Source organism: Ostrinia nubilalis, chromosome 7, assembly GCF_963855985.1.
Source record: "Ostrinia nubilalis chromosome 7, ilOstNubi1.1, whole genome shotgun sequence".
Lineage (NCBI taxonomy): Eukaryota > Metazoa > Arthropoda > Insecta > Lepidoptera > Crambidae > Ostrinia > Ostrinia nubilalis.
The window spans coordinates 9,290,181-9,302,813 of record NC_087094.1 but is presented as its reverse complement, the minus strand read 5'-3'; the positions used below and the strand labels follow the sequence as shown (position 1 = coordinate 9,302,813).

The following is a 12,633-nucleotide window of genomic DNA, read 5'->3' as shown; positions in this document are numbered from 1 at the left end:
CATTAATGGCTCCAAAAACTGCTGTGCGAAACCGTGCGAATATCCAAATTACAAATCCCAAGGCACCAAACTATCCCCGACACTAGAACAATTTTCTCACATTCAAATTGTAGTTCCATCTCAAAGGGACGATAGCTGCACTTGATTCCGCGCGTCCCGCGAGACCGCACAACAAGTAGCGAGCTAAATGAAAAATAATTGCGCAGGAGTTCCGCGCTCAAAGGGTGCCAGAGAAAGGGACCGAGCTACCATAATACTAGCAACGAGATAGAGACAAAAAGTTATAACATTCACTCATTCTGGGATTTGTAATTGTTTATGTTGGGAGGGCTAGTTATCTTGGGACTTGGGACCTGTTAATGTGAGAAAAATTGAGCAGTGAGTTCTCACACGTAAAAATTAATGGCTATTGCCATTTGCCCGATTTCTTCTCCAAATGTTTTTGTCATAGTGATATTAAAGAGGCTATATAATTTTCAACGATTCTCTAAGCGCCTTACACACGGCATCCCCCACGATGAGCCTCGCGCCACTTTTTAATCACTTTAAGTGCTTGCTACGATTTGCACTTCTTTATCGTGAATAGCTAAAGAAGAAGAATGGTGCTTCATGCAAAAATAATGTCTGATAGGACTCGGAGATGCGATGCAATTTTGGTAATTGTGTCACATTTCAAATATTATTAGTAGGTATGAGTTTTATTCACTTGAATTGTTTGTCAAAAATTCTAAACACATTTAAAGTAACTCTCACAGTTCCAACGCATCGTATCGGTATTTTAGTGGTTACAAAATAATTTTTGATTCCCAGATACGAGACATAAACTGAAAATCACTTTTGGAGAAAAAAACTACTTTAGTGGACTCGTAATCCAATTGAGTCATATCGACACTTTTTTAGCTCTTAAATAAACTAAAACAGTGCTCAAGATGTGAAATCGGGTGATTCACATCTGAAGTTAAAAATAGAAGAAAATCTTCCAATGCACTCTACTTTTCCAGCAGTAGATAGCAACTATACGAAAAGATATGTACACTTTTAAAATAGATAATTATGATCAAAATTCAAAGCTAATCGTGAAAATAGTCGTCGGATCTAGCGTGTCTAAGTATTCCCGTGTCTATTATAGGCGACAGACACAAAATGCAGATAAATATGAATGGTATATTTTCAGAATAGAAAAAGCATTAAGTACGTGTGAAAGTTTGATCAAGGCTAATCGTGAAAACGATCGTCGGATCTAGCGTGTCCCATCTATGTCTCCCATAGGCTACAGAAACATACGAAATGCAGCTTAAACGATTGTACATATTTTTCAAAATAGAAAAAGCATTACGTGTGAAAGTTTGATCAACGCTAATCGTGATTATGATCGTCGGATCTAGCGACCATGTGCCACCCATGTATCCCATAGGCTACAGAAACATACGAAATACAGATTTAACGATTTTACGTACTATCAAATTAGAAAAGCATTACATGTGAAAGTTTGATCAACGCTAATCATGATTATGATCGTCGGATCTAGTGGATCTAGCGTGTCTCACCCATGTATCCCATAGGCGTCAGAAAAATACAAAATGCGGATTTATATATTTTCAAAATAGAAAAACATTACGTGTGAAAGTTTGATCAAGGCTAATCGTGAAAACGATCGTCGGATCTAGCGTGTCCCATCTATGTCTCCCATAGGCTACAGAAACATACGAAATGCAGCTTAAACGATTGTACATATTTTTCAAAATAGAAAAAGCATTACGTGTGAAAGTTTGATCAACGCTAATCGTGATTATGATCGTCGGATCTAGCGACCGTGTGCCACCCATGTATCCCATAGGCTACAGAAACATACGAAATACAGATTTAACGATTTTACGTAAGTACTTTCAAATTAGAAAAGCATTACATGTGAAAGTTTGATCAACACTAATCATGATTATGATCGTCGGATCTAGTGGATCTAGCGTGTCCCACCCATGTATCCCATAGGCGACAGAAAAATACAAAATGCGGATTTATATATTTTCAAAATAGAAAAGCATTACGTGTGAAAGTTTGATCAAGGCTAATCGTGAAAATGATCGTCGGATCTAGCGTGTGCCACCCATGTATCCCATAGGCTACAGAAACATACGAAATACAGATTTAACGATTTTACATATTTTCAAAATAGAAAAGCATTACGTGTGAAAGTTTGATCAAGGCTAATCGTGAAAACGATCGTCGGATTTAGCGTGTCCCACCCATGTTCCACCCATAGGCAACAGAAACATACGAAATGCACATTAATAATTCATTTTATGGTACCTAAATATATTTTCAAAATAGAAAAAGCATTACGTGTGAAAGTTTGATCAAGGCTAATCGTGAAAATGATCGTCGGATTTAACGTGTCCCACCTATGTATCCCCTAGGCGTCAGAAAAATACGAAATGCAGATTAATAATTATTTTATAGTACCTAAATACATTTTCAAAATAGAAAAAGCGTTACGTGTGAAAGTTTGATCAAATCTAATCGTAAAAACGATCGTCGGATCTAGCGTGTCCCACCCATGTATCCCATAGGCGACAGAAAAATACAAAATGCGGATTTATATATTTTCAAAATAGAAAAAGCATTACGTGTGAAAGTTTGATCAAGGCTAATCGTGAAAACGATCGTCGGATCTAGCGTGTCCCGTGGGACGCGGCGACACTGCGCGCGCGCGGCTCCCACGCGATGCGACATGCTTGTCCGGTGATATCGACCTTGATGGCGCTGTATCGAATTTCACTGACACGCTTAGATTGGAGACATGAGAAACAAAACTATATTGGCCATATTAAATGGTTTTTATTTCGTCCTGAAATAGTTCAAGTAGTTATAGATACATAATATAGTATAACAGCTCTTCAAACACAGGGGCCTTATTTACCTAGTTGTAATACGCTTTATTTTGCAACAAAAATGTAGGTAGTCTGATACGTGATGTAGCACAAGTTTATACTTGAACTTGAATTAAATTATCAGGAAGTTCTGGAAAATTATCATTATACTGAAATATGTAAAAACGTAAATTATTAATTTTATTTCAACAATGCGTTTATATTATAAAGAAAAACCAATAGTATTATTAGTTAAGACCTCTATTAACTTTTCAGATTCAAGTTAACAGCTCTATCATTAATTAATTAATCAGTAAAATTAAACTAAATAACAATATTCCGAGAACATCCAAAAATGGCGGATGATTTCGATGATAACCCTGCGATCGCCGGCGGGTCGGAGCGACCCGCGCTAAGTGATTACTTAATCCTCCAGCGCCGTGAACGGTCGCAATCAACGCGATTAACAGGCCCGCGCTAACCGTTCCATTACTTCGACGTTATTGTTTCAATTAGATACCATTGTGGCCGTCGTTGGACACGCTGGCCGAATGGATCGCTGTGACTCGTTACCGTAACATCTGGGGATATGAGATTCGGATTGGGAGATTAAATGTTGTACTTTATTTTGATAAAAAAATATTTTTATATTTAGACTAAAATTCTAACTTCTTAGGTTTGTCAATGCAAGGCCTTGTTCATGTGGACGTTTTTCGATTGTAGAGTCAAAATCTCTACTACAAATTGATCTTGGTTACCTACTTGTCCCAAAATAATACCTAACTTGGTAATTAAATATCATCCTTAACCGAAATAATTATCCTTAAAAAGTATCTTGACATAGTTTCTGGTCAATTTTCTGAAATGATTTCTACTATGTATGCTTTATGTAGAGCACAGATTTTATGCTTTCACTTACAAAATGTGCTAACCACAATAGAATAACAATAGCACGGTTTGCCAAACAAGTGATTATAGAAATCGAAAAGATAATGTGTGTTTTCACTGCTCATTTGCCATCGAGATGCACATTGACGCGTCTGATCGGCGCGTGCGCAGGCCGCGTGCCGCCGCGTGCCGGCCACCTGCGCCACTCGAGGGTTGAAATTAATCACACCACGACGCGCTATTACCCTATTTGGATAGTAGCGATTTTATCTCGTTATTTGTTTTATTGCAGACATGTTACGATTATTTAATTTCGAAAGATTGTTAGTGATCGAGATTTTCAAAAATAATTCGTACTGAATAAAAAAATTATAATTTCTGAACTTTCTTATGTTACCTGTACTTTTTAATTAATTAACAAACATTACACAGGGTATAATTACCCTAAAAGTGAAATATCCAATAAGTAAATAAGATAAGATAAGATAAGATAAGAATTTTCTTTCATACAACAAGCTATGCGCAGCGCAATTTGTCCTATCAAAACTATTATAAATAGATCGGAGTTGTAACTTAGTTTACGATATTAGAAAGTTATGTTCGCAACTGTCTCTTTTGTGTAAATAATCTCGCTACCTTCACTAATAGAGGAACGCTCTACAGCCAAAACAGCCCGCTTGCAATATGAATGGAGGCATAATTCAGACGATCCCCCGGCGATCGGCGCAAGATGTAAGATCTAGCCGGATTGACATTTTGCTCGCCTCTCGGGCCGGCGTGTCAATCTTTATTGGCCGGTCCCGGCGCCGACGTCACGTGTCCCATCATACGCGACCGCCGCACTTGTTGCAATAACAATGAGACTGTCCGTTCCTACGCCGTCGGGCACACTCATGTTATTGGTTTCTGATTTGAGTTCAATCAGTGTTTACGAATGATCTTCGTACTGTGATATAACTGCATGGATGTATCTAATGTGATATTTCTGAATTTATAATAGGAAAAGCTGAAAAACACGTTTGTTTTTCTGGCACAACATTATCGACGTGGAATGTTAGCCACAAATCACAATTTCAAAACAGGTAGAGATAGATACACACGCTAAAATGTCTTTTTAAAACTAACACACATACCTAGGTCTTCTTTAAATACGAACAACGTACAAAGTTACTGAATAACAGTTTAATAATTCTGACTAATCGCGCTAACTATGTAGTTACAGGTTCCAGTTGTTCAATGGTAAAGTGTTTATTTTTTCAATTTTCTAGAACTAATCTCTCTCGCCACACAGGGATAACAATAAAACCAAAATGGTCTGTGATACAGAATTTATCGGCTTGGATGGTATGGTGCTTGATGGATTAAATTGCCCTATCCCTATGACAACGTGGGCCAGAAAAAATACGCTGTGTATTAAAAAGCATCTGGTCATTTTTCAAGTGATTCCTTTTGTTCTGGCCGAGCAGGTGGACTTTTTGTGAAGGCAGCGGCTGGTTCGCTGAAAATGGTGCGTTTGTTCAGCGCTTACGGCTCCGAGCGCTGTTTGCTCGCCGCCTCTGATGAATTTGAGCAGGATTCCCGTGTTGAATTAGGACACGTACCTTTTATGTTTATTCTTTTGTAAAGTAAATTTTTGTTGATTAAGCTCGTGTATAAATTGGTGGACCTCGTCATACTTCGCCCAATCAATTTTCTGTGTGAATTATGGCCGATTGATGTCGGTGTTTTTGTGATTCGATTCATCCGTAAATTATACATTCGTAGTTACTCAATTTAGAGATGATAGTAAAATTGTAACAAATCACGAGTAGGTATCAATAAAGACCATTTGAACTGTATTTAATTAACGAGTTCTAAATAAGTACCATTTTAAAACTTGACAGCAATTATAAAAATATACATTATTCAAAGGAGATGCAGTACAAAAACTCCACGAATTGAAAATTTGTGTTTTTAAATTTATAACAAGCGTAAGCTGCGTTGTAAAATTCATTTCAGGCGTTGACTAAAAGGAAAATTTGCCATCGGAATGCAAAGCGAAATTTGGGGAATGAATATTAATAATTGAAAGGCGAGTGTGGCCGGTCCCTCCCGGTGCCTAACGGGTGCGTACTTACATTCAATTACGTTTATGTAGCTGTGCTCACAGCGGTTTGATATTTCAGTACTTTTATAAAAGTTAATTTTAATATATCTTTTAATACTTTTCCAAACCAAAAAGTATGATTATACTTTCGTTCTCAAACAGCAAGTCAATGAACGTGTAAAGTTTTATAACGTCAGAAAAACAATGCGAGGTACCAATTATGTAAATGGTCTCTACTAACAATGTGTTCACGGCTAAGATAAAAGAGTTTAACAGGGCTTGACGGTTTTAAATCACCAATTAGTCACTGCTTACTAGATACCATACATTTGAATGGATTAAAAGATCATTGATACTTTCAACAGAGCATCATCAATTTTGCGATCGCGTGCCAATTCTAAACATTCGTAGTTCAATTTCGTCAGATAACAATTACGTTTACGTTGTATTTACAGCAATAAATATAGCTGATAGCTATCCACGGGACGCTCCGGTTTTAATTGTAATACGCGAATTTGTATTTCGCAACGAGTTTTAATTATCAGGAGTCGCGCGAGCGTGAGTTACGCGACCGCGCGCGATATTTATGGCGGGCGGTCCCCGCGCCATCGCCATTCCAATACACTTTTTAACGTAATGAGTGCTTGCGCTGGGGTGCCGCTATATGTATACATAATATGTACAAAGCTACAGAAAACCTTATATGAGTTACCACATAAACAGTTATGTGAGGTAGAGTCATTTCTTTGTCGCAGTAGCCTCACAATCTGTAATAGCAGTGCATACGTTTGAAATCAAAAGTCAATAACATCATTATTGCATAACTTGTTGTTATAGGTCAGTGTATAAACATTAAACGGGTATTGAATTCATAATGTAGGTATTTTCACAATGAATGTCTTCGAAACACATTCAAAGATAATACATATTGTATTCTCTGCTATAATCGGAACTACGACACATAAATTCTAAGATAATATCACACTAAACAAATGTCCTGATACAAGCTTTGAAATATACGTTCCGTTAACGAAAATAGAAGATAATGTCGGCATAAGTTTGTTCCATTCGAAACAATAAGAGCGTCGGTTTCGCCGAGGGCGTCATCTCCCAGAATATGATATAAGGTCGCGGAGTCACCACCGGTCGCCGCTGCACGCTACGTGATCAGATACTGCGGCGGCTCGCACGGCTCTGGATTGCATTAAACATTCAGGGCGCACACGACTCTCGCACCGACTCACATAAAAATGAGCGCTTATTATGAAATTAACTAGAGCTAACCGCGAAATGTCTGCTAGCTTTTTTTATGTAGGCAGCCGTCAGCCGACGCCGAATTACTGGACGCTAATTGGACTGTGGAAATGTGACGGACGGTGCGGGAAAGCTACATTCTTTTTTCCACCCTAGTACTGACGAAAATAACACCTTACGGGTATTTTTGTGTATGAACGTGCCCGTAAGGAGCGTGATTGGTGAAAAAATCTGTATGTAGGCTCTACATGAAAAGATATAATATGCATGCAATCTAAGTAGATTGCTTTCAAGATCTAAGAAAATTCTAAGCTGAAATTTGAAAAGGGTTAATATTAGGTACTTACCGTAATAGCTTTGTATTATAAACTTACGTAGATTTATAAAAATCTAGTTTACAATAAACTATCCACTATAAAACTTTTTAATTAATAATACCATCTTTCTGATTACGCCTCAAATAAAGCCACATCAAATCAAATTTTACTTTAAACTTTGAAAATAATAAAAGGATTGTGAAGAAAGGTCACGATTTTAAGCCTCATCAGTCGTTTTTAAGAGAAAAATCATAGTTTTCCTTTTTTGTAAATGTACCAACTCTTTTCAACTCCTGTTAACTGAGCCAGCGCAACGTTATCCTCAAGCAATTCTGCTTTATTTTTTGGAAAGGAGCATCTGATTTCGATATGAAGTTTTAGCTTTACAATCTTACCTGTACCCTCGCTTCAGTGAGGTCTATTTTCATGGCGATTTCTTCCCTCGTGTAGATGTCTGGGTAGTGCGTCTCCTGGAAGGCTCGCTCCAGCTCCTTCAGCTGGGCTGACGTAAACGTGGTCCGGATTCTTCTTTGTTTTCGTTTTTCTGTCAGCGAACCTTCGTGGCTGCCGTATACTTTGTAGGGGAGGCCAGCTGCAGAAAAAATATGATTTTAGCGACAGCTATTGAAAAACGTTTTATATAGATGATAATTGTAACCAAGAAAAATTAGCTCAGACTAGAGTGAAATACAAAACCAAATAATTAAATGTACTGAAGGTTACCTTAATTTTATAAGGTTATCTTAATTTGCTCACTTATGGTTATTTGATACGAGTATTTCATAAAACCTTATTAAGTAGGTCCCATTTATGCCACATGCAATACTTTTTATTAAAAAATGAAAATCTATCATGACACTAGGTTGTTAGAATTACTATATAAAAATTATATGATATGACATAATGCTTTTCAAACATACTCCTTACTGAAAAAATGATAAACTAAAACCAAGGCTGACTTGCACCACCTTACTTTAACCATAACTATAACGATAACCGGTGCTTTTTGTATGGAGTTTGACAGATCTTTGACATTTGTTAAAGTTAAAGTAAAATGGTGCAACCCAGCCTAAGTGCTGTCTAACTCAGCCAAGTATTCAGCTAAAATTGAATTTCATTTTCTTTGTCTGGCTCTGGGTGACACATTATACCCAATTTTTAGACATTAGCTAAAACCAGTCTAGTACATAGAATATGTTTTTACTAAAATAACATGAACAATCTTATTAAACTCAAGTCGAAAACATGAAATAAAGAACTTAATAACCGACGACCAACTAAAAATATTACTTTCAGAGTACAATGTTGAATGAAAACAAAGTTGTGTGCACTGGGTCGGCCATTTTTGTCTCCCCTCGCGAGGAGCAGCCCTCGGCGGAATATACCTACGATACAAGTACATACTTGTTTGGGTACAACGCTTTTCCTGTCGCGGTTAACGGTTCACTTTTCCAGCGATTACAATCGTACATTATAGAAAAAGATATTATTAGCATTTTACTTACCTATACGTATAAAAATGCTAATGATTTATCAAACAGGTGTGATTTCTTAACATAAATGATCTAACATATTTATTTATCACATAAGTAGGTAGATTAATTTGTATCTTGATTCAACTCATCATCTAACATTGATTATAAATCTGATAAATCCGAAATTTAGATTTGTTTGTAAGTAAATTAGGATATTTTTCATGCAATGTCATACGAATACATTAATTTTATGCTCCAGACAAAATTGTCTAAATAGTGATGAGAAAATATTTTTGTGAAAAAATATAACTTATAAAAATACGACGAATTAAGTAACTTAACGGATGCTTGTTGTAAGAGTTACGGTAAGTCCATGGTTGGCCTCGTAGAAAGCCTCGTAGTCGTAGCTACGGATGTCGCCCGGCGTGCGCTGTGCGTATCGATCGTAGCGTGTAGCGCTACGCCGTAGCTGCTACGTGAGCGCTCTTTTTATTGCCAGATTACAATAAAATGTGGTTTTATATTTTTATTGGGCAAAGTAAATGTTTGATGTTAATTTTTTATGGTACTTATTTATTTCTACAACCCTGATACCTTGATGGTTCGACTTATGTAATTATGATTGGTTATGAGGAGTCAACATGTAATGATCATCTCATCACATCTTCGTAATCAGGTAATCTTGAAGAATCTAACGTTGGATAGGAGTTCAAATAATTCAAGGTTACTAACATTTTAAAACATGTAATCAAATGCATATTCAAATTTTTACTGCGCGAGTAACATCGAATTTAAGGTGCCATCATTCCTCTATCATCATAAACGATTGCTTTAATTTTTGGCTTTCGATTTCAAGCCTAAGTAAAAGTGAAAACTTTACAGCTATCATCTAAATTGCATCAACCTGAAATATCCCACCGAATTAACACAGGCCGTAAAGGAAATCCCATGAAACCGTAACTGACGTGGGCATTACGGCTCCGGTCGCATGGGCCGGCCGCCGACCGCACGCGCAGCGACAATTACCTCAAATGAACCAGAATTAATCGAGACTCGCTTCTTGGCCGTGCTGCGGTCTCATTTGCATTATTAATAGAGGCTGGGGAGGGCGGGCGCACCGCGTGTCACTGCCCTCCCTCCCTCCTACCCCCTCCGCAATTTGCGGGACCTAATGAAGAGGATCTTGGCAAGATGTTTCTGTTCATAAGATGTTTAATTTGAGTTTGCAGTTCGTGGGTCAGGTCCGCTCATTGTTATTGCAGGCTTGTGTTTTATCGGACAAGGAGCGGCACCTTTGTACTTGATTCCGTTTCGTTACGGCTCGGTCTCGGTCACAGGCGGTTGTGTGGGAGCTCTTTCAGTCGATTGGAAAGGCGTGGTCGATGTTTGCCATCGCTTTATTTATGACATTATGCTGAATTTTACACGTTATCGGTTAGTTAAATTTTTTTAAGTAATAAATACATTTATTAATTGTATTTTAAATACCTATAGCGGAGTTCAAACAGTGCCTAAAGTCAATTAGATAATGCCTACCTAACTTTTTTAAGTGATATTTAGAATTATTATATACCTATCGTTAAACTAACGTCAGCCAGTGTGTTAAACTGTTCTATGTAATGAAATAATGCCTTAAAACGAAAGCATTTAGTTAGAGTTACTTCGGATAATTTAGGAGAGTGATTTATTTAACTATTTAGTATTCATAGATTTTCTCTTTCGCGGAGTAAAATCATTATGTATTATCTATATTATAACAGCTAACAAAGTTTAAATACTTAATCTAAAATCATTCTGAGGGCGATAGTTTCCGTAAAAACTCACAACTACCTTCAACACGTTGTTCGAGTATTTGTACACACATTATAAATTCATTCACACGCCGGGCGGCTTACGAAGCAAGTCACGTGCTTACGTAAGACGCTCACGCGGTAACACGTGGCACTAATTAATCGTCAGAGACCGATTAATTCACAGGTGATATGATCCGTGACCCCCCTCCCCGCTGCCGCCCCCTGCTAATTACATGGCGGCGAGACTGCTTGAAGGGCGCTAAGGACCTCTCCAACGCTCGGATGCAAGACTCCCATTGAAAAATTTATTACTGTTATTGTAGGTTATGTAGTAAGATAAGTGAAAAGAATTTTCGGTTGGAACGTTATTATGTGAGAAAATAATGAATAGCCATTTTTTTTGCAAATACATGGGTAGGTACACCCGGTAAATATTCGATCGAATGTGTGATTGAGTAAAATGGTTATTTTACTTCTCGAGGAATGAAAACGAGGCTTATGATGTATGTAACTTAAAAGTAATGTAAGTTAATAAGTTACTTTAATTTCATCCTATTGTTTATTGCAAATGAGAGAAGTGAACTCTGTAATTAATACATTATTATAAGCCTCTTGCCACATAGGCACCTAACATAATTTTATTCTGAATTTCCTAGCCCAAGAAAATGCTCCTAAAACTGCCCGACTGTCCCATTTTCTTGAAAAAGGGTTGAAATCTGCGCGTGCACTGATTCGTGCTACAACCAAGAGAGCTGGTAGTAAATCGCGTGTTATGGCAATCCATCCGTCGGGCCCGCGGTTCATTTTTCTCGCGTCACGCGCGCAACTCGCGGGCATCCATAATGCAGGCCCGTCAGCGCGTCATCACATACCGGTGTAGGGTTAAACTCAGTACAAAAATGTTTATTGTAAAGAGGTAAAAACGTGTGTTTATTGCAAATAAGTGCTCCTTTTCATGTGGGAATTGGTTATGATAAAGATGTTTAGCAACCAAATCAAAATATGCCGCTAAAGTAAACACAACATTTGAAATTGAATGTGCCCAAGAAAACACAATAAAATAATTATGGGTTCTGAAAGTCAATGGATTATGGGACAAACTATGCATATGCGCGCATCAGGCAGTTCCTACTCGACAACCTGTCAATGGCTTGAAATGTTTAAGTACCTACTTAAAAATTTTAATAATGCCTGCAACTGGTGATGACTCTAGTATAAAGGCTAACATAGCTTTGTAGTTCAAGCTACATTCCAGATTTACATTACGAATAGAAGTAAAAATATCTAGCTCTATGATTCTCATTGAAAATCTACGGGGGAGACTTTTTTTTAGTACTTAGTTGATAGTCCCCTACTTGAAAAAAATTTGTTGATTATAATAAGAAGTTATAAACCCCCGAAGTAATACATGGCAATATGTTTTATATTACAAATAAACATGTGGGTAAATTTGCGTAATGGCGGCTGTAAAACAGCACACGGCAGCATCGGTGGAAGCGCGAAGGCCATCGTAAAAACATAACGAAGGAGCTTTGTTGTATACAATTGTGTTTTACGACACCTCAGCCACTTAAGCAAATGTCTTATTACTTTGAGCAATTGACCCTTTTCACTTAGTTACTCTTTATGAACGGTACAGTATTTTTCAGTAGATTAAAGACTTCGTTGGAACATTATTGGTATTACATTTTCGTATTTTCAAGATAAGCTTTTACAATATTTATACATCATATTAAATTTTTAGTACATAGCACGACTATTCATAATATTTGTCAACTTTCTTATTTTAGAGAATAGGAAGTTTGGATAAAACTATAGAATTCGAGGTGAAGCCCACTCCCAATGCTTACATTACAATATTCATGAGCGCTGATCAATTCCTCCCAGACGACACCTAGACGTTTCCACGTCTGGCGACGTTAACCGTCGAAAGAAAACAATAATTCCCTTCTA

The 12,633-nt window shown here is 37.3% G+C and overlaps 1 protein-coding gene across 1 annotated transcript in view; it reads right to left on the bottom strand.

Moving 5' to 3' along the window:
* LOC135073605 (paired mesoderm homeobox protein 2B-like) overlaps positions 1–12,633 on the bottom strand; it is a 34,198-nt gene that overhangs the window by 12,701 nt on the left and 8,864 nt on the right. The window contains exon 2 of the mRNA XM_063967766.1: positions 7,808–8,004. Coding sequence (XP_063823836.1) covers positions 7,808–8,004 — 197 coding nt within the window. The remainder of the gene's footprint in view (positions 1–7,807; positions 8,005–12,633) is intronic.